Source organism: Zophobas morio, unplaced genomic scaffold, assembly GCF_036711695.1.
Source record: "Zophobas morio isolate AGI-343-1 ecotype UQ-CSIRO unplaced genomic scaffold, CSIRO_AGI_Zmor_V1 ptg000004l, whole genome shotgun sequence".
In the NCBI taxonomy this organism is placed as follows: domain Eukaryota; kingdom Metazoa; phylum Arthropoda; class Insecta; order Coleoptera; family Tenebrionidae; genus Zophobas; species Zophobas morio.
In genome coordinates, this window is record NW_026972109.1 from 183,174 (window position 1) to 202,217 (window position 19,044).

At 34.8% G+C, this 19,044-nt stretch overlaps 4 protein-coding genes across 4 annotated transcripts; all 4 read right to left on the reverse strand.

Moving 5' to 3' along the window:
• Positions 1 to 2,620: 2,620 nt before the first annotated feature.
• Positions 2,621 to 3,591, reverse strand: LOC135136400 (uncharacterized). The gene is made up of 4 exons (XM_064065656.1): positions 3,482 to 3,591; positions 3,057 to 3,431; positions 2,880 to 3,006; positions 2,621 to 2,824 (listed from the first exon to the last, which is right to left on the reverse strand). Exons 1-4 carry the CDS (start codon positions 3,519 to 3,521, stop codon positions 2,692 to 2,694), a joined length of 675 nt encoding a protein of 224 aa, XP_063921726.1. The 5' UTR covers positions 3,522 to 3,591; the 3' UTR covers positions 2,621 to 2,691.
• Positions 3,592 to 3,693: 102 nt separating this feature from the next.
• On the reverse strand, positions 3,694 to 4,712 carry LOC135136390 (uncharacterized). The gene is made up of 5 exons (XM_064065643.1): positions 4,603 to 4,712; positions 4,400 to 4,554; positions 4,132 to 4,351; positions 3,943 to 4,084; positions 3,694 to 3,882 (listed from the first exon to the last, which is right to left on the reverse strand). Exons 1-5 carry the CDS (start codon positions 4,637 to 4,639, stop codon positions 3,750 to 3,752), a joined length of 687 nt encoding a protein of 228 aa, XP_063921713.1. The 5' UTR covers positions 4,640 to 4,712; the 3' UTR covers positions 3,694 to 3,749.
• A 1,573-nt stretch (positions 4,713 to 6,285) lies between these two features.
• LOC135136409 (uncharacterized) lies at positions 6,286 to 7,508 on the reverse strand. Its single transcript, XM_064065668.1, has 4 exons — positions 7,398 to 7,508; positions 7,021 to 7,181; positions 6,752 to 6,974; positions 6,286 to 6,704 (listed from the first exon to the last, which is right to left on the reverse strand). The coding sequence occupies exons 1-4, from the start codon at positions 7,432 to 7,434 to the stop codon at positions 6,412 to 6,414; spliced, it is 714 nt and encodes a 237-aa protein (XP_063921738.1). The 5' UTR covers positions 7,435 to 7,508; the 3' UTR covers positions 6,286 to 6,411.
• Positions 7,509 to 15,578: 8,070 nt separating this feature from the next.
• On the reverse strand, positions 15,579 to 17,362 carry LOC135133768 (cytochrome P450 6k1-like). The gene is made up of 5 exons (XM_064062275.1): positions 17,348 to 17,362; positions 16,445 to 17,294; positions 16,185 to 16,397; positions 15,881 to 16,132; positions 15,579 to 15,831 (listed from the first exon to the last, which is right to left on the reverse strand). The coding sequence occupies exons 2-5, from the start codon at positions 17,292 to 17,294 to the stop codon at positions 15,668 to 15,670; spliced, it is 1,479 nt and encodes a 492-aa protein (XP_063918345.1). The 5' UTR covers positions 17,348 to 17,362; the 3' UTR covers positions 15,579 to 15,667.
• Positions 17,363 to 19,044: the final 1,682 nt, after the last annotated feature.

The following is a 19,044-nucleotide window of genomic DNA, read 5'->3' on the forward strand; positions in this document are numbered from 1 at the left end:
GTGTTTTTTTAAATACCAAAGTGTCTCGGGAATCCCTAGCGTATTTTCTAAGGGCCAAAGAATCTTGGGGACCCTTAGAAAAAAATCTCCGGAGCCGCCAGTGTCTTTTTAAATGCCAAGAAATCTCAGGGACCCTTGGAGCGGTTTTTTTAAATGCCAAAGTGTCTCGGAAATCCCTAGTGTATGTTATAAATAGCAAATCTTGGAGATCTTAGTGCGTTTTTTTTTTAATGCGAAATACTCTAGAAACCCATAGTGTCTTCTTTTAATGCCAAAGTATGTCAGGGATCCCTAATGTCTTTTTTTAAATACCAAAAAATCTCCGTAGCCGCCAGTGTCTTTTTGAATACCGAGAAATCTCGGGGACCCTTTGAGTGTTTTTTGAAATGCCAAAGTGTCTCGGGAACCCCTAGTATATTTTCTAAGGGACAGAGAATCTAGGGGACTCATAGTGTGTATTTTATTTAATGTCAAATCTCGGAGGGACTCTGCTGTCTTTTTTTAAATGCCACAAAATCTCAGGAAACCCTAGTATATTTGTTTTTGTGGCAAAGATTGTCAAAGGTCCCTAGTGTCTATTTTAAATACTAAAAAATCTTAGGAGCCCCAGTGTCTTTTTAAATGCCAAAGAATCTCGAGCATCTCTGGTGTATTTTTTTTTAATACAAAGATATATCGGGAAACCCAAGTATTTTCTAAGTGTCAAAGTATCTTGAAAACCCTTAGTGTCTTTTCTTAATGCCAAAGATTACTACTTGTTTATAATGCGCACATTCCTCTTTTTCCAAAATTAAAAACTGTAAGTTGTGCTTAATTTAGTGCTTTTACGTAAAAAACGCATAAATTAAACACTTAATACGACTGAAATCGAGAATGGATTAGGGTAGCGAGAGTAGTATATTTTTAAATTCCAAAGTATGTCGGGGATCCTTAATGTCTTTTTTTTTAAGTGGCGAAGGATCTCGGGGACCCTTAGAGTGTTTTTTTAAATGCCAAAGTGTCTCGGGAATTCCTAGTGTATTTTCTAAGTGCCAAAGAATCTGGACTTAATGTGTTTTTTTAAATGCCAAAGTGTCCCGGAAACCCCTAGCGTATTTTCTAAGGGACAAAGAATCTAGGGGACCCTTAGAAAAAAAAATCCGGAGCCGCCAGTATCTTTTTAAATGCCAAGAAATCTCGGGGACCCTTAGAGAATTTTTTTTTAATGCCAAAGTGTCTCGGGAACCCCTTGTATATTTTCTAAATAGCAAATCTTGGAGAACTTAGTGCGTTATTTTAATGCCAAATACTCTAGGAATCCCATAGTGTCTTCTTTTAATGCCAAAGTATGTCAGGGATCCCTAATATCTTTTTTTAAATGCCAAAAATTTCCAGAGCCACCAGTGTCTTTTTGAAAACCGAGAAATCTCGGACACCCTTTGAGTGTTTTTTGAAATGTCAAAGTGTCTCGGGAACCCCTAGTATATTTTCTAAGGGACAGAGAATCTAGGGGACTCATAGTGTATATTTTATTTAATGTCAAATCTCGGAGGGACTCTGCTATCTTTTTTTAAATGCCAGAAACTCCCAGGAACCCTTAGTGTTTTTTTTAGTGGCAAAGATTGTCAAAGGTCCCTAATGTATATTTTAAATACTAAAAAATCTTAGGAGCCACCAATGTCTTTTTAAATACCAAAGAATCTCGAGCATCTCTGGTGTAATTTTTTTTTAATACTAAGATATGTTGGGAAACCCAAGTGTATTTTCTAAGTGTCAAAGTATCATGAAAACCCTTAGTGTCTTTTCTTAATGCCAAAGATTATAGTAGATTTTTAAATGCCGAAGTATGTCAGGGATCCCTAATGTCTTTTTTTAAGTGCTAAAGAATCTCGGGGACCCTTAGAGTGTTTTTTTAAATGCCAAAGTGTCTCGGGAATTCCTAGTGTATTTTCTAAGTGCCAAAGAATCTGGACTTAATGTGTTTTTTTAAATGCCAAAGTGTCCCGGAAGCCCCTAGGGAACCCTTAGTGTGTGTGTTTTTTTTAATGCCAACTCTCGGAGGGACACTGCTGTTTTTTTTTAAATGGCAGAAAATCTCAGGAAACCATAGTGTTTTTTTTAGTGGCTAAGAATGTCAAGGGTCCCTAGTGTTTTTTTTTAAATAACAGAAAATCTCGGGAAATCATAGTGTGTTTTTGTAGTGGCAGAGGATGTTAAGGTTTTCTTGTGTCTTTTTTAAATGCCAAAAAATCTTAGGAGCCCCCAGTGTTTTTTTAAATGCCAAAGAATCCCGAGGATCTCTGCCGTCATTTTTTTATGCTAAGGTGTTTTGGGAGACCCTTGAGAATTTTTTAAATTCCAAAGAAGCTGGGGAACCTTAGTGTTTTTTTTTTAATATCAAAGTATCTAGTGACTTTTTTTAAATGTACAAGAAGTAGTTTCTAATGCCAAAGAAGCTCGTGTTTTTTAAGAACATGAAACAATCTCGGCAACCTCTAATGTTTTTTTTTTTAAGAATTTGAAAGAAGCCCAATTTTTTGACCGCTGTAAACGAACTTTGATGTAGTATAGGGTCTATTTTGCTTTAAAACATCGATAAGAGAATCCAAATTAAAGATCAACATAAAATAATAATACAGGAAAGAGTTAAGAACCATTTCATTTTAAACATACACCATCCAAAATTTTTTTATGTACAAACAATATCAAACTTTACACTGCGCTGAGATTCCTACAAGGAGACATCAAAGCCTCAAAAAGCCCATAAACGACATCCTTCGTCTTCTGGTTCTTACAACCACCCCCAAGACCGTCTCGGATACACTCCATATAGCTATTGGCAACCCTAAAACCAACGATCTCATCCCACAACCCCTTCCGACCACCCCAAAAATACTCACGCGCAAGTTTCAGCCTTCGTCGGACCATGTTCGCTCTGGGCATACTTTCCCACAAACTGATTCACCTTCTCTTCGCACACTTGGTCACTTTGCTCCGGAGGCTCCCAAAAGCACGGATTCGCCAGTTCTGCAAAAACCTAATTATCAACGAGCCCTCGCAACCACAGCTCCAACAACCAAAAATCGACTCTCCGGTTTGCTTGCACAGGAACCCGGCCACGGAAACCAGAGCTTTGAGAGCCATAGTGGGAAGAGCTCTGGCCATCGGGGGCAGACAGTCGTCGAACACCCGAATTAGTTGCTTGGTGCAGTTCAGGTTTGAGGTTTCTATAGTTTGGCAAATGGTCAAGGAGTCGTCGGATTTTTCGTCACATTGCTGGTACGCTTTGATCCCGGCTTTGAGCTTCTGGGTCACGCCTGGGCATTGTTGTTCGAGCTTTCCGAGGCCCGCCTTGATGTAGTGTTTGTTTTCGGCGAGGAGCTTTTTGACCTGTTTGGACTTGACGTTGTCGATGATGTCTTCGCTGAAGTCGCTTCTGACGCTGTCGATAACTGCAAATTAAAAATTATGAAAGTGGTTTTTAATTTTTTTTTGGACTTACCAACGACTAGGGCAAAAGCGACGAAAATGTATTTGTTCATCTTGTTCAGCTCGACTGTTGGCCAAAATTTTAAGATATCTCTTTATATAAGAAACCACCTCTAGTTATTATCGAATTAAATTTAGGTGAAAGGTTATCGATTTTGCAACGTAAATACGCTACATTGTATGGTATTTTTTATTGCTTTTCGTATTTACAAAAAATAAAATCACTTTAAACTGTCTAAATAGTTATTTATTAAAAACACAGATAGTATGTATTCCAAAAATTAAACTTCGTTAATGTGACTACAAGGTGCCACAATGGCGTCGAAGAGCCCAAGCACCGCATCCTGGGTCTTCTGGTTCTTGCACTGCTTATGGACATCTTCTTTCAGACAAGTCCTCAAGCTAGTGGCAGTGCTGTAAACCAAAACCCGTTACTACCATTCGACCACACCGCCGTAGTTCCAGAATACTAACCTACAAATTTCGCTCTGTGTGGGAATAGTATTTTCGTCGCCGAATTTTTCAGCCAACGCCACTGCTTTCTTTTCGCATTCATTCTCCGTCTCTTCGCCTCCTTCCGTTTCGTCGTCCTCCCACAAGCAAGGATTCACCAGTTCTAGACAAAAAAATCAGCTGAGTTAGCTCAACGTAGTACCAACGTACCAAAAATGCTCTCTCCTGTTTGTTTGCACAAGAAATCAGCCACAGAGAGAAGACTTTTCACACCCAACGTGGGCAAACCCTTGGCTTTTTGGGGCAAACACCCATCCACCACGTCCAGCAAGGGTTTCGTACAATTCAAAGTGTGGCTTTGAATTGCGTGACAAATAGTCAAAGAGTCGTCGACTTTGTCGTCGCATTCTTGGAACGACTTGATGGCGTGCTAAAAACCAAGTGCGTTAGAGTTGGCTACGATTCCAACAAAACCTACTTTCAACTTATCGCCAACTCCCGGGCAATGTTTCTCCAATTTTTCCAACCCTTCGTCCAGGTGCTCTTTGTTTCTTGTCAGGAGTTTTTTGACATGTTTTGACTTGACGTTTTCTATGACTTCTTCGCTGGAGTCGCAAAGGGCGCTGTTAATAACTAAAGGAAACAAATTTGACAAAAAGTACAAACTAGAGTTTCACTCACCAGCAAAAATGGCAAAGACGACGAACACTAACTTCATGATGATTTTGTTGTCTCAAAAGATATACTTAAGTGCAGACTTGATGCGTTCTCTTTATATAAGTGTGTTCACGATTGCAACAAAAAAATATTACTTATTTATGAAAAAAGGTTATCGGCGATTATTCAACGTACAAACATATTTATCATCATTTTTCGTTAATTAACTTCTTCATTATCGTTTTTACGCACTGTATCTTTTCAAGGTACATTTATACTAAAATCAAAATAGTGTTTCTTTATTTTATAACAAAACAGGCAAACTTGACTTAAGTAGACAAGGTGTAAACGAGAACTGTGATTCGTCGTTTCATGGACTTTAAGGACAATTCCAAGTCTACTTAAATCAATGTAGGTACGTGATGTTTTTAATAAAAATTACTATAATTATTTAATCAAAAGTCTGGTGTTTCCCAAGAAACGAGATAATGCCCAGACTGCTGAATTAACATTTTCATATCTTATCCAAAATGTCGACTGATGCAAGTTTTTAGCAGATAAGTGATGCAGTTTTTCACTAATCCACTTAATGTTTAAACAATAGTGTTGATGATATTTTCTAGAAAAATATACCAGTATTTTTCGTTTTAATGTTTGTTTACTGCAAAGTTAATTTTTATATTTACATAACTGTTAAACATAACAATATTAGATACGCTGAAGTTCATCAGGTTATAGGTTACAATTAAAAACACAGATATAACAATGTTTTCGAAACAATTTGACACAAAAATAATATTCGATTGTAAATATAGTGTCAAAAACACATCCAAGAACATTTTTATCTCCCTTTATCTGCGAGTTTTTTATTCCTTGCATGCTAATTTTGTTTTATTTTTCGTAGCAATATTTCAAACTTCACCTCTGTTTTCAATTAAACTTTATCAACAATTATTGTTTATAAATTCGTACCAAAATAGGCGTCTTATTAACATCTCGACCTTTAAACTTTGTGACTGCAATGAACTCCTGACCAGGACGAGTCACAATATTTGTAAATTTTTCTTCAATTAGCTGGAAAAGTTTGTTGAATTTATTGTGGAACATTTTTGCGAAAAGATGTAAGCAAACACATAAATTACGAATAAGTCAAAGATTACTGTGAAAGTTTGTCATAGTTTTGATTTGATTATGATTTACTATCAGATTTGGCTATTACCTTAATAAATAATAATAATTAGTTTGAAGGCAGTGATGACCACAAGTTGGTAATGTTGGTTGTCTATATAAGTGTGTGTAAATAATAAAATAATGAAACGGAACCAAAAATTCAAACAGTAAAAGTTTATTGAAGCATTATTATAATTACTAGAAAGTGTAAAAGAAAATAAATTACAATTATTAAAAACAGTTTGCTACAAATCATAACCTCAATTTGAACGTTGGCGTATTGCTGGTTGCATAACCAAAATTAATTTTCAATCAAACCTAAGGTTTTGTCTGTCAAAAACATATCAACCTCAATTTATTGCATAATTGTATCAATGAAATATTGGGTAACTAGTATTTCAAACATGCACAGTATCAAGGATTTATTTTAAAATTTGGGAGCAATGTTGGTTGCATAACTTAGCAAATATTATATTATTATTGAATTAATTTATATTTACAACCAATACAACAGATTCACAACGATATAATCTGACAGAGATTCTATGAATTTTTATTTATTTAAATATATTACACAGTCATAGTTAAAATACGCTAAAAAATCACTCATGACTCATATTGTTAAAATTATATTTGATTCATAATTTTAAACCACTTCGTCTACTAAAAAGCTTCCACCACCTCGTTGACGGTGTTGTACTCAATCTGGTTACTCCCACGATTGTTGCACGGGGCAGTAACAGCGTCAAACATCCCCATGAACGACTCCCTGGTGATTCCATTCCCACAAGACTCCTGCAGATGGTTATGCAGACACGGCTTCATCGACTGCGCCAATTCGCAGATCTCGGTCTTAGTCGGCGGCTTATTCTTGAACTGTTGCAACTTCGTCCTCACTCTGCGTTCGCACCTCATCGAACGATAATTATTCTTGAAGATACACGTGTTGGCGAATTCTGCAAAAATCAGTTAAAATCGCACTTAAACACCTACCACTACTCACCGAAGATGTGCTCGCCGTCGACCTTGCAGACGTAAGCCACCCCGGAATTGATCGCCTCGAACACCAGTCTCGGAATTTCTCTGGATTCTTCAGGCAGGCAGCTTTCGAACAACTCGATGAACGGCTTCGAGCACCGCAGGAAGTGGTTTTTGATAGCGGAGCAAGCCGTTTCGGCGTTCTCGTCGACTTCGTTAGAGCATTGTTTGAGCTTGGTTAGGGCTTCCTGGAACGTTGGGGTGAGAAGGGGTTGTGTGAAAGGGGAGACTTACGTCTAGTTCGTCGTCTTTTCCGGGGCAGATGCTTTCCATTTGGGTGCGAAGGCGCTCAATCTGGCTGCGTTCTCGCAGGTATTGCATGTACTTGGAGGTACTCATGCTGGTGTCGGAGGTGCGGTAGGACGGGGAAAGGTAGCATGTTGCTACATTGATGACTGGAAAAATGGTCAAAATTTTATTCTACGTTTCTGAAAATATGGCGCCGGGAGATATTAGCTTGAGGTCAAACACGGTTTGATAACTGAACTTTGACTCGTGCGCAAGTGATGGTGAAGTCAAATTTTAGAAAGACTTCCAACCGCTTTTTGAATTTTTTTATTTCTTTTTTAAAGCATTTATTTTGACCGTAGAAGTACCATAAAAATATTTACCCGCAAATAGTCCGATAATAGCGACAACGATTTTCATTTTGAAACTCTTTGATAAGCTTGTTAACACCAACTAAAAATTTCCGGCACAAGCATGTGTATTTATAATGTGTGCTGCACCATGTTTATGTTTATCGAAGATAACATGTAATTATAAGCATGATCACCGACTGAATCCATGTGTAGGGTCACTCAGTGATAATGATTCTTGGATTTGTTTATAAAATTAAGAAATTATCACCAACACGAAAAACTCAGCAACTGCGTCACTTTTGAAAACACATATAAATGTAATTAGTTTTTCCTTTTTAGTTAGAAACAAAATTTGAATAACAATCAATTTGAATTTCTAAATTGGTTTTCATTTCGTTTTATGTGAATCAAGTAATGAATATCAAAATTAAAGCAACGAATTACGTCCCCAGTGAAAATTTCGACGTGACTGATTATCCCCTCAGGACTTCATTGTCAAAGGCAAAGTCAAAAGCGTATAAAACGATAAAGATTTGAAAAACATCACTCTTATCGAAATGTTTGTGTTTCACAACTTGCTACGAAACGGTTTTATTGGGGCAAAATTAACACTAGTCCTTGGAATTTTCAGCTACTCACTTCGACAAGAACTTAAGTGCTTTTATCAATCAGGGTCTGATCAATATTTTAAAGTCAAACTGACTTTGAACACCACGATGTCGGTAATAATGACTTTATTTTTGATAATCAGTACAATAAAGTCACTGCAAGACAAACATAGCGTGGACTACAGTACAGGGTGGCCACAAATACTTATTTTTCATGTGACTGGGCGTATCGTTTTTGACGTTACGAGTCAAGACGATTGGGCCCGAACGTTACAAACACAACTGATTATTTATGTTGGCGAATTTACACTGTGTGTGTTATTTATGGATATGTTCAAATTTTTATTAAATATAAGAAAATCGATAAATTCGATCAATGAGGAAACAAAGCAGCTGTCAGTATTAGTAAAGGAGCAACAATTTAACCACTTCAAGTTGCAAAATGTGGACAATTTAATTCATAAACACAACGAGTGTTTAGAAATGATCGAATCATTCAACTCCGTTTATGGTGTTCAAATTGTCCTGATAATTTCAACCGTGTGTGGTCACTTGGTGCAAAGTGTCCACACTGTATACAACGAAAACGAAGTGCACAACAAACACCACTTGCGTATTATTTGTGCAAAAATTTGGCTTTGTGTTTCATATACGGTGAGCCACACTTAACAATTTTGATTTTTTTTTATTTCAAAAAAATTTTTTAGGTGCTTTCGTTCATATTGGCACATTTATGTTGTGTCATATTTCTAGCCTGCAAAAAAACTTCTATTATTTGCTATGAAATTTTGCTGCATTTGTCTGAAAAAGAAGACGAACTTCGTTCCACTATAAGAAACATTTTTTTGGTTATCTGTCAAATTAATCATCGGAATTTCAATTTCACAGCTGGGGGATGTTTCAGAGTTAACTACACCATGGTCTTTTCCATCTACGGAATCATAATTTCGTCTGTAATGATATTCACTTAATCTTATATTCTTATATTTTGCCTTTTTTTCTTAATATGTGTAGTCACCTTTTCACAACAAGCAACTTAAAACATGTTTAAAATGGTAAATTTTGGATAGGGAAATATCGATTTTGCAATTACGCTCCGCTCCTCGGTCTGACAACGAATGAAAAATTCATTAAGATTGAGATCGAGACGGATGGGTGGGGCTTCTATTCTGGTTTTCTTTTTTAATTAATACATTTAGTTTTCTTTGTATAACACGATTACTTAAGAAGATATTCCACATGGTAATTTCTCGTAGAAAAATGAAGATTTTACAATTAAGCTTCGCCTCATAATTGCAAAATCCATATTTCCTTGCAAAAATGTACCATTTTAACCTTGTTTTAAGTTTCTTGTTGTGAAAAGTTAGCTATGTACATTAAGAAAAAAAAGGCAAAATATAAACCCCGCCCACCCACCCCCATTTCAATTTCAAAAATTTAAAACTCGTTTAAAATGGTAAATTTTTGTAAGAAAATCTTTATAATTTTTGGTATATTCGGAAACTTCAAAATGTTATTTTTTTTGTAATTTTCAGCCTTTAAAATCGTAAGAATCTTTAAAGTCTTCGGAAATTGTTAATATATTTTTAATCTTTAGAGTCTTTTTGGAGACTTCGAAATATCCACAGTCTTCAGAAATATCTGGGACTCTTGGAATATCTGGAATCTCTAGAGTCTCGGAATATCCAAAATTTTTGAATTTCTGGAATAATGGAATTTTTATAAATTTTAGATTCTTCAGAATCTCCAAAATTGGTAAAATCTTTGAAATCTTCAGAATTTTCGGAATTTTTGGAATCTTCAGAAGTTTCAGAATTTTCGAAATTTTCAGGATCTTGAGAATTTTCAGAATCTTCTGCATTTTGAGAAACAAAAGAAAATTCAGAATCTTCAAAATCACCAGAATCTTCGGAATCTTTAGAACGTTTAGAATCTTTCGACTCTTTAAGATTTCTAAAACCTCTGGAATCTTTGAAATTTTTTGAGATCTTTGGAATCTTTCTACAACATATTCTTCACATTCTTCGGAACCTCAAAATTCTTACATTTTTTGGAATCTTCAGTTTTCGAATTATTCAGAATCTTGAGAAAGATTAGAATCATTAAAATATTTAGAGTCTTTAGGATCGCTAGGATATTTAAAATATTTAGGACTTTTGGCATCTAGAACCTTTACAATTGTTTACAATCCTTGGAATCTTCAGAATTTCCAGAATCTTTAGAATTTTTGGAATCTTTAGAATCTTTATAATTTTTAGCATATTCGGAAATTTCAAAGTGTTAATTTTTTTGTAATTTTTAGCCTTTGAAATCTTCGAATCGTAAGAATCTTTTGAATCTTCGGAAATTGTCAATATATTTTTAATCTTCAGAATCTTTTTGGAGACTTCGAAATATCCAGGATCTTCAGAAACATTAGAATCTTCAGAATCTTTAGAATCTCTAGAACCCGGGAATATCCGAAATCTTTGAAAATTTCCTAATCTCTAGAGTCTCCCAATATCTGGAACTCTTGGAATATCTGGAATCTCTAGAGTCTCGGAATATCCAGAATTGTTGAAATTTTTGAAATTTCTGGAATAATAGAATTTTTATAAATTTTATATTCTTCAGAATCTCCAAAATTGGTAAAATCTTTGAAATCATCAAAATTTTCAGAATTACTGGAATCTTCAGAAGTTTCAGAATTTTCGGAATCTTCAGGATCTTCAGAACTTTCAGAATCTTCTGCATCTTGAGAAACAAAAGAAGATTTAGAATCTTCAAAATCACCAGAATTTTCGGAATCTTTAGAACCTTTAGAATCTTTCGACTCTTTAAGATTTCTGGAACCTCTGGAATCTTTGGAATTTTTGAGATATTTGGAATATTTCTACAACATTCTTCAGATTCTTCTGAACCTCAAAATTCTTACATTTTTAGAGATCTTCAGTTTTCGAATTTTTCAGAATCTTTAGAAAAATTGGAATCTTTAAAATATTTATAGAATCTTTAGGATCGCTGGGATATTTAAAATCTTTAGGATTTTTGTGATCTTTAGAAGCTTCAAAATTGTTAGAACCCTTGGAATCATTAGAATTTAAAGAATCTTTGGAATTTTCGGAATATCCGGAATTTCTGGAACCTATAGAATCTTTATAATTTTTAGCATATTCGTAAACTTCAAAGTGATAATTTTTTTGTAGTTTTCACCTTTGAAATCTTAGAATGGTAAGAATCTTTAGAATCTTCGGAAATTGTCAGTATATTTTTAATCTTCAGTCTTTTTGGAGACTTCGAAATATCCAGAATCTTCAGAAACATTAGATTCTTCAGAATCTCCAAAATTGGTGAAATCTTTGAAATCTTCAAAACTTTCAGAATTTTTGGAATCTTCAGAATTTTCAGAATCTTCTGCACCTTGAGAAACAAAAGAAAATTCAGAATCTTCAAAATCACCAGAATCTTTGGAATCTTTAGAAGCTTTAGAATCTTTCGACTTTTTAAGATTTCTAGAACCTCTGGAATCATTGGAATTTTTGAGATCTTTGGAATGTTTCTACAACATATTCTTCACATTCGGAACCTCAAAATTCTTACATTTTTTGGAATCTTCAGTTTTTGAATTATTCAGAATCTTCAGAAAGATTAGAGACTTTAAAATATTTAGAGGCTTTAGGATCGCTAGGATATTTAAAATCTTTAGGATTTTTGGGATCTTTAGAATCTTCAGAATTGTTAGAATCCTTGGAATCTTCAGAATTTCCAGAATCTTTGGAATTTTCGGAATATCCGGAATTTCTGGAACCTTTAGAATCTTTATAATTTTTAGCATATTCGTAAACTTCAAAGTGATAATTTTTTTTGTAGTTTTCACCTTTGAAATCTTAGAAACGTAAGAATCTTTAGAATCTTCGGAAATTGTCAGTATATTTTTAATCTTCAGAGTCTTTTTGGAGACTTCGAAGTATCCAGGATCTTCAGAAACATTAGAATCTTTAAAAATTTCCTAATCTCTAGAGTCTCCGAATATCTGGAATCTCTAGAGTCTCGGAATATCCAGAGTTTTTGAAATTTTTTAAATTTCTGGAATAATGGAATTTTTATAAATTTTATATTCTTCAGAATCTCCAAAATTGGTAAAATCTTTGAAATCGTCAGAATTTTCGGAATCTTCAGGATCTTCACAATTTTCAGAATCTTCTGCATCTTGAGAAACAAAAGAAAATTCAGAATCTTCAAAATCACCAGAATCTTCGGAATCTTTAGAACCTTTAGAATCTGTCGACTCTTTAAGATTTCTAGAACCTCTGGACTCTTTGGAATTTTTGAGTTCTTTGGAATCTTTCTACAACATATTCTTCAGATTCTTCGGAACCTCAAAATTTTTACATTTTTTGGAATCTTCAGTTTTCGAATTATTCAGAATCTTCAGAAAGATTAGAATTTTTAAAATATTTAAAGTCTTTAGGATCGCTAGGATATTTAAAATCTTTAGGATTTTTGGGATCCTTAGAATCTTTGGAATTTTCGGAATATCCGGAATTTCTGGAACCCTTAGAATCTTTATAATTTTTAGCATATTCGTAAACTTCAAAGTGATAATTTTTTTTGTAGTTTTCACCTTTGAAATCTTAGAATCGTAAGAATCTTTAGAATCTTCGGAAATTGTCAGTATATTTTTAATCTTCAGTCTTTTTGGAGACTTCGAAATATCCAGAATCTTCAGAAACGTTAGATTCTTCAGAATCTCCAAAATTGGTAAAATCTTTGAAATCTTCAAAATTTTCAGAATTTTTGGAATCTTCAGAATTTTCAGAATTTTCAGAATCTTCTGCATTTTGAGAAACAAAAGAAAATTCAGAATCTTCAAAATCACCAAAATCTTCGGAATCTTTAGAACTTTTAGAATCTTTCGACTCTTTAAGATTTCTAGAACCTCTGGAATCTTTGGAATTTTTGAGATCTTTGGGATCTTTGAACAACATATTTTTCAGATTCTTCGGAACCTCAAAATTCTTACATTTTTTGGAATCTTCAGTTTTCGAATTATTCAGAATCTTCAGAAAGATTAGAATCTTTAAAATATTTAGAGTGTCTAGGATCGCTAGGATATTCAAAATCTTTAGGACTTTTGGGAGCTTTAGAATCTTCAGAATTGTTAAAATCCTTGGAATCTTTGGAATTTCCAGAATCTTTGGAATTTTCCGAATATCCGGAATTTCTGGAACCTTTAGAATCTTTATAATTTTTGGTATATTGGGAATCTTCACAGTGTTCAGATTTTTTGTAATTTTCAGCCTTTGAAATTCTTAAAATCTTCAGAATCTTCATCAGAAATTTTAGAATATTCAGAATCTTTAGAATCTCTAGAATCACGAAATATCCGAAATCTTTGAAATTCTTGGACTCTCTAGTGTCTTGGAACATTAGGAATTTTTTAAATTTATGAAATAGCTAGAACCTTTCAAATTTTTATAATCTTCAGAATCTTTCTAATCTTCAAAGTCTTCAGACATTTTGGGATGTCCAGCCTTCGAAATACGAATACTTTATAATCTTCGAAATGTTTAAAATCTTCAGAATTGTTAGAATTCTTGGAATATTCAGAATTTTCAGAATCTCCAGAGTCTCTTTTTCGAATTTCTACAATCTCCGGAGTCTCCAATTATCTGGAACTTTAGGAATATCTGGAATCTCTGGAGTCTGGAAAATCTGGAATTTTTTAAATTTCTGGAACTTTTGGAACGTTAAAATTTTTATAATCTTCTGATTTTTCCGAATCTTCAAAGTTGTTAGGACTTTGGGAATCTTCAGAACCCTCAGAATCTTCGGAATCTTCCCAATCTTCAGAATCTTCAGAGTATTCGTAACCTTTAGAACCTTCAGAAGCTTTCGACTTTTTAAAATTTCTAGAATTTTGGGAACCTTTGGAGTCTTTGACATTATTAGAATCTTTATACATATTCTTCAGAATCTTCAAAACTTCAATGGAAATGTTGAGAATTTTCAGAGGCGTTAGAATCCCAAAATCTTTAGAATCTTTCGAATCTTTAGAATGTCTAGAATCTTCTGAGTCTCCAAATATCTGGAACTTTAGGAATATCTGGAATCTCTAGAGTCTCGGAAATCCGGAATTTTTGAAATTCCTGGAACTTTTTGAACAACACGATACTCAAAAATATGTCTTATATGGTAATTAAATTCCACAATTGAGATAGGGTGGGTGGGCGGGGCTAAGCATAAACACCACAACATTTATTTAAACTGTAACACAATAACAAGATACGCAGCGATGGACCCAAAAATCATGTACAACATAGTGTGGTCAACCGCAAAAAGCCCGGCGGCTGAAAAAGTCAGCTTTTTCTGATTCAAGTGTTCGGCGAGAAGCATTAATTCGTTTTTTGTCACCTCTTCGTAGTGGGTTTTCGGGGATGACGGAAAGTCTAGGAGGATTTTGTAAGAAATTATTGAGGTATTGTTAGCTTCGGTGGAGGCTTTTGAACAACAAATCGCTACCATAAACCCGAAAACCTACAATCGAGTTACAGAAATAAAAACTTGATAACAATAATAACAGTCTTACGATGTAGATGATCGAATTCCACGTATCCGCCGCCAGTAGACCGTAGCTCCAGCCTTCCACGTGCAAGTCGTTTCCTAGGGCAAACTTCATCAGCAAGTTCAAGCTTCCGATTAAGCACATGATTATATTGAAACTGATTGCGGCGATTTGTATCCCGTATGACGTTCCAACTAAATCGATGACGTCACACAGTTTGTCGTACACTTTTAGGAAAAACTTCATGTTGACGGTTTTGAATTTGCAATCCGGGTCCCATTTTCCGCCACAGTTGCGTATTAGCAACAATCGGTCGTTCATAAACGCGAAATATTGTTTGATAGTGGTGGAAAAGAACTGGACTTGGGCCACTATTAAAGAAATCATGAACAAGTTAACGTGGAGAATGATAGACCAACTGTAGTGAAGTGCACCGTTTATGTATATCTCGAAAGCGGTGTCAAAAATTATGTATGTGAAAACCATGATTTCCAAACACACGAATTGGATCAGCAGTCCTTTGTCCTCCAAGTGGCACACGACGTCGAATTTTTCGTTCAACGATTTTTCGATTTCTTTTAGATTTTTCACTAGTTGGACAATTTTTTTTCGGCGAAAGACGACTGAAAAAAGGACGCATAGTGTAGTTGTGGCGGTCGTTCCTAGGGTGTTAGTTATGTCTAAAACTGCTGCGGTTACGATTATTTGGTTATAAAAATAACCCATTTTGAAATATATGGCGTAGGCACATAAAGCAAGCAAAATTAGACAAATTAAAAGTGAATATAGGATGAAAAAAACCGCTACGCCTCTGTAATTGAAGAGATCCGGTGTCGCTAATCCCATTACTTGACAAATCGGCTGTAATAATTTGACGATCTTTTTTTCCCCAAGTTCGTTATAACGCACAGATGGATAAACTTTCATTTTATTGCGTCGTGTAGGACGTAATCGATAGCAACTAAAGAACGGAGGGAAGCACACTTTTATTTAAATTAGTTGTTCAATGATTCATGGCGCAAATAAAAACGGTGGAAGGAATTACGACTAATAAATTGCTTCTTTAACGATCGACATAAAACCTTTATTTAATTCTAGACTTTCTAAAGCGACAAGAAATAGGCTTAAGTACAAACAACAACTACAGTTCAGAGTTTGACAGTCCTCAAGTACAGTCCCTTCTTGTTTACCATAAATAGCGACCGTGGTTCAAATTGTAAAGGTACAGACGTGGCTGCCGCCTTTTCGAAAGCAAAATCTTTCAAGCAATATGCCAAAGCTACTTTGCTTACGAGAACCCCAAATCGTTGACCTACAAGAACAAAATTAGAGACTTTACTGGTGTCTTGGTACCAACGTACCAATACAATTCCGGGGACCGTCCCCAAAAGGCAGGAACGTATAAGGTACTATTTTGTGTTTATTTTCATCGCTGAACCTCTCAGGGTCAAACTTTTCCGGGTCTGGAAAATATTTTGGATCGTAGTGTAACGCACCCACTGGCACTGTTATAGCAACGTCTTCATCCAGAGTGAACCCGGTTTCTTCAAAAGTGTATTTGGTGGCAGACTTTCGGTTCAAAAATGTGGTTAGAGGATATTTTCGCAAAGTTTCTAAAAACACAAATTTTTTATTACGTTGGTAACATTATTGTGGTGTTGTTACCATTAAAAACCATGTCCAGATATTTCATTTCATTGACAGCTTCATAAGTAAAGTCTCCATGTTTTTCGAAAGTTTCTCTGACTTCTTGTCGAAGACGATTTTGAATTTCTGGATTAATAGCTAATTCGTACAATGTGAACGATATTGTCATAGATGTAGTGTCATTTCCGGCTGAAAAAAATGACACTGCTTGAGAGGCCATTTTGATGTCGTCTGAAAACAAACGATCAGGGATGCACCACTAGTGTGTCACCAAATACCGAATTTGTAGCTGTCGTTGAAGGTCTCGTTCTGCTTCAAATTGTGAAGCAAATCTATCAAATCGTGACGCACTATTTTTTGCTTCTTTCGTTCCTTCATAGTGGTATTGAAGACGTTGATTAAATAATTCGAGGCGAATTTGTCAGCAAACGTCAGTCTAAAAATGTCGACGAACTTGGGTGCAAAGAAGAAACTAAAAATGGAGAAACTTCGGACGAACGAATTGAAATCCAACAACCTCGTAGCGACTGTCAAAATTTCAGAATTCTCCTCTTTGAAACAGTCGGAATTGATGCCAAAAGCGCACGACGAGATAATATCGACGGCATACTTCTTCGTCGTCTCCCGAATTTCAATTACCTCTCCACTGTGTGTCTCCAAGTAGTTGACCAAATTCGAAGCACACTCCTTCATTAAAGGTAGCATCAGCTTCATTTTCCCGGAAGTGAAAACCGGGGAAATTTTCGCCCGAAGGTTCTTCCATATCTGGTCTTGAGACATGAAGAGAGTGTGGGCCGAAATGGGATCAACATCTTCGTTCGAAGCTACTTTTCTGTTGACGAACTTGTCGAAGTCTTTCACCAGAATTCGTTTTAGGATTTCTGGGCTTCTGACGATCAGGTTCGGCTGGTTGAAAATGTAGATTCCCACGTACGGGGTGTTGAATTTGTTGTAGATTTCGCGGATTCGGAACGAAATGTGCTGTTTGCCGGCGATTATTTTGGCGAAGTTGCCGAAAAGGAAGAAGGGTTTTTCGAATGGGACGCCCTTGGACTCCCAGTAGCTGTAGTTTTTGGTGTACAAGTAATACAGGATTAGGAGCAAGCAGCCCAAGTATACGAGAATCATCTGAAAAAAGTGGAGAATTTTAGTTCGTGGTTTGGTTTTCGGTGAGAACTTACGATGACGCTTTGATCAAAACCGCACACTTAATAAAGTTATCTTGTAAGTGTCTTCACTTTTAAATACATATCAGCTACAAAGATAAAAGTTGTTTGTTAATGACTGTCAAAACTTGAGATTATATTCCGATAGCGATGAATTCTAAATGTAATAGCATCTTTTTTGCAGAGTAATTGTGATTATTAAGAAATTTTTGCTGACTGCTTAAGCGGTAAGAAAAATTTGAAATTTGATAAAGAAATTTATTGAGCGTCAATCGTAAACCTGTATCGTATTTTACCTACTATGAAGCTCAAAAAACATTAAATAAAGCAATTGCCACAAAATTTCTATGAAAAAAATTAAAACCAATTATTCAAAATATTTAAAATCAAGAGTAATGTTGGTTGCATAGATAAAACAAATATTCAATATATTAATTCAGTTTGAATATAAATATCGTACGAAAGTCGCACTCTGAATCAAAATAGAATGTCCTGGAAAGAATTTGCAAGAATTAATTAATTTATTGATAAAAAAACACAGATACAAATAACATCACAGGCAACTAATAAAACAGCTGCTTCATATCTTGAATTCACATTATTTTATAATATTGCCGCCAAAAAAAATCCAAAAAAAAAGTTTTTATGTTTTAAGTTTTTTATTGTCGAAATAAGTCTATACATATTAAAAAAAAAAGAAAAAATGTAGCCCCGCCCACCCACCCTATCTCTATTGCGATGTATTTTTTATTGTTGTGAGCCAAGGGGACGGAGCTTAACTGCAAAATCCTTATTTACTTACAAAAATTTACCATTTTAAAGGAGTTTTAAGTTTCTAAGAATAAAAAAAAATCATCACAACTGGGATGGGGTGGGTAGGCGGGGTAAATATTTTGCCTGCTTTTCTTAATGTACATAGTATTCCGTGAACAAGAGAAATTTTAACGTTCCAAAAGTTCCAGAAATTTCAAAAATTCCGGATTTCCCAGACTCCAGAGATTCCAGATATTCGTAAGTTCCAGATATTTAGAGACTGTAGATTGTAGAAATTCGAAAAAGAGACACTGGAGATTCTGAAATTTCTGAATATTCAAAAAATTCTAACAATTCTGAAGATTCTAAAGATTTCGAAGATTATAAAGTATTGGTACTTCAAAGGCTGGACATTCCAAAATGTCTGAAGACTTTGAAGATTAGAAAGATTCTGAAGATTATAAAAATTTGAAAGGTTCTAGCTATTTCATAAATTAAAAAAATTTCTAATGTTCCAAGACACTAGAGATTCCAAGAATTTCAAAGATTTCGGATATTTCGTGATTCTAGAGATTCTAAAGATACTGATTACTCTACAATTTCTGAAGATTCTGAGGATTTTAAGACTTTCAAAGGCTGAAAATTACAAAAAATCTGAACACTGTGAAGATTCCTAAGATATCAAAAATTATAATGATTCTAGAGGTCCCAGAAATTCCGAATATTCCGAAAATTCCAAAGATGCTGGACATTCTGAAGATTCCAAGGATTCTAATAATTCTGAAGATTCTAAAGACCCCAAAAACCCTAAAGATTTTAAATATCCTAGCGATCCTAAAGACGCTAAATATTTTAAAGATTCTAATCTTTCTGAAGGTTCTGAATAATTCGAAAACTGAAGATTCCAAAAAATGTAAGAATTTTGAGGTTCCGAAGAATCTGAAGAATGTGTTGTAGAA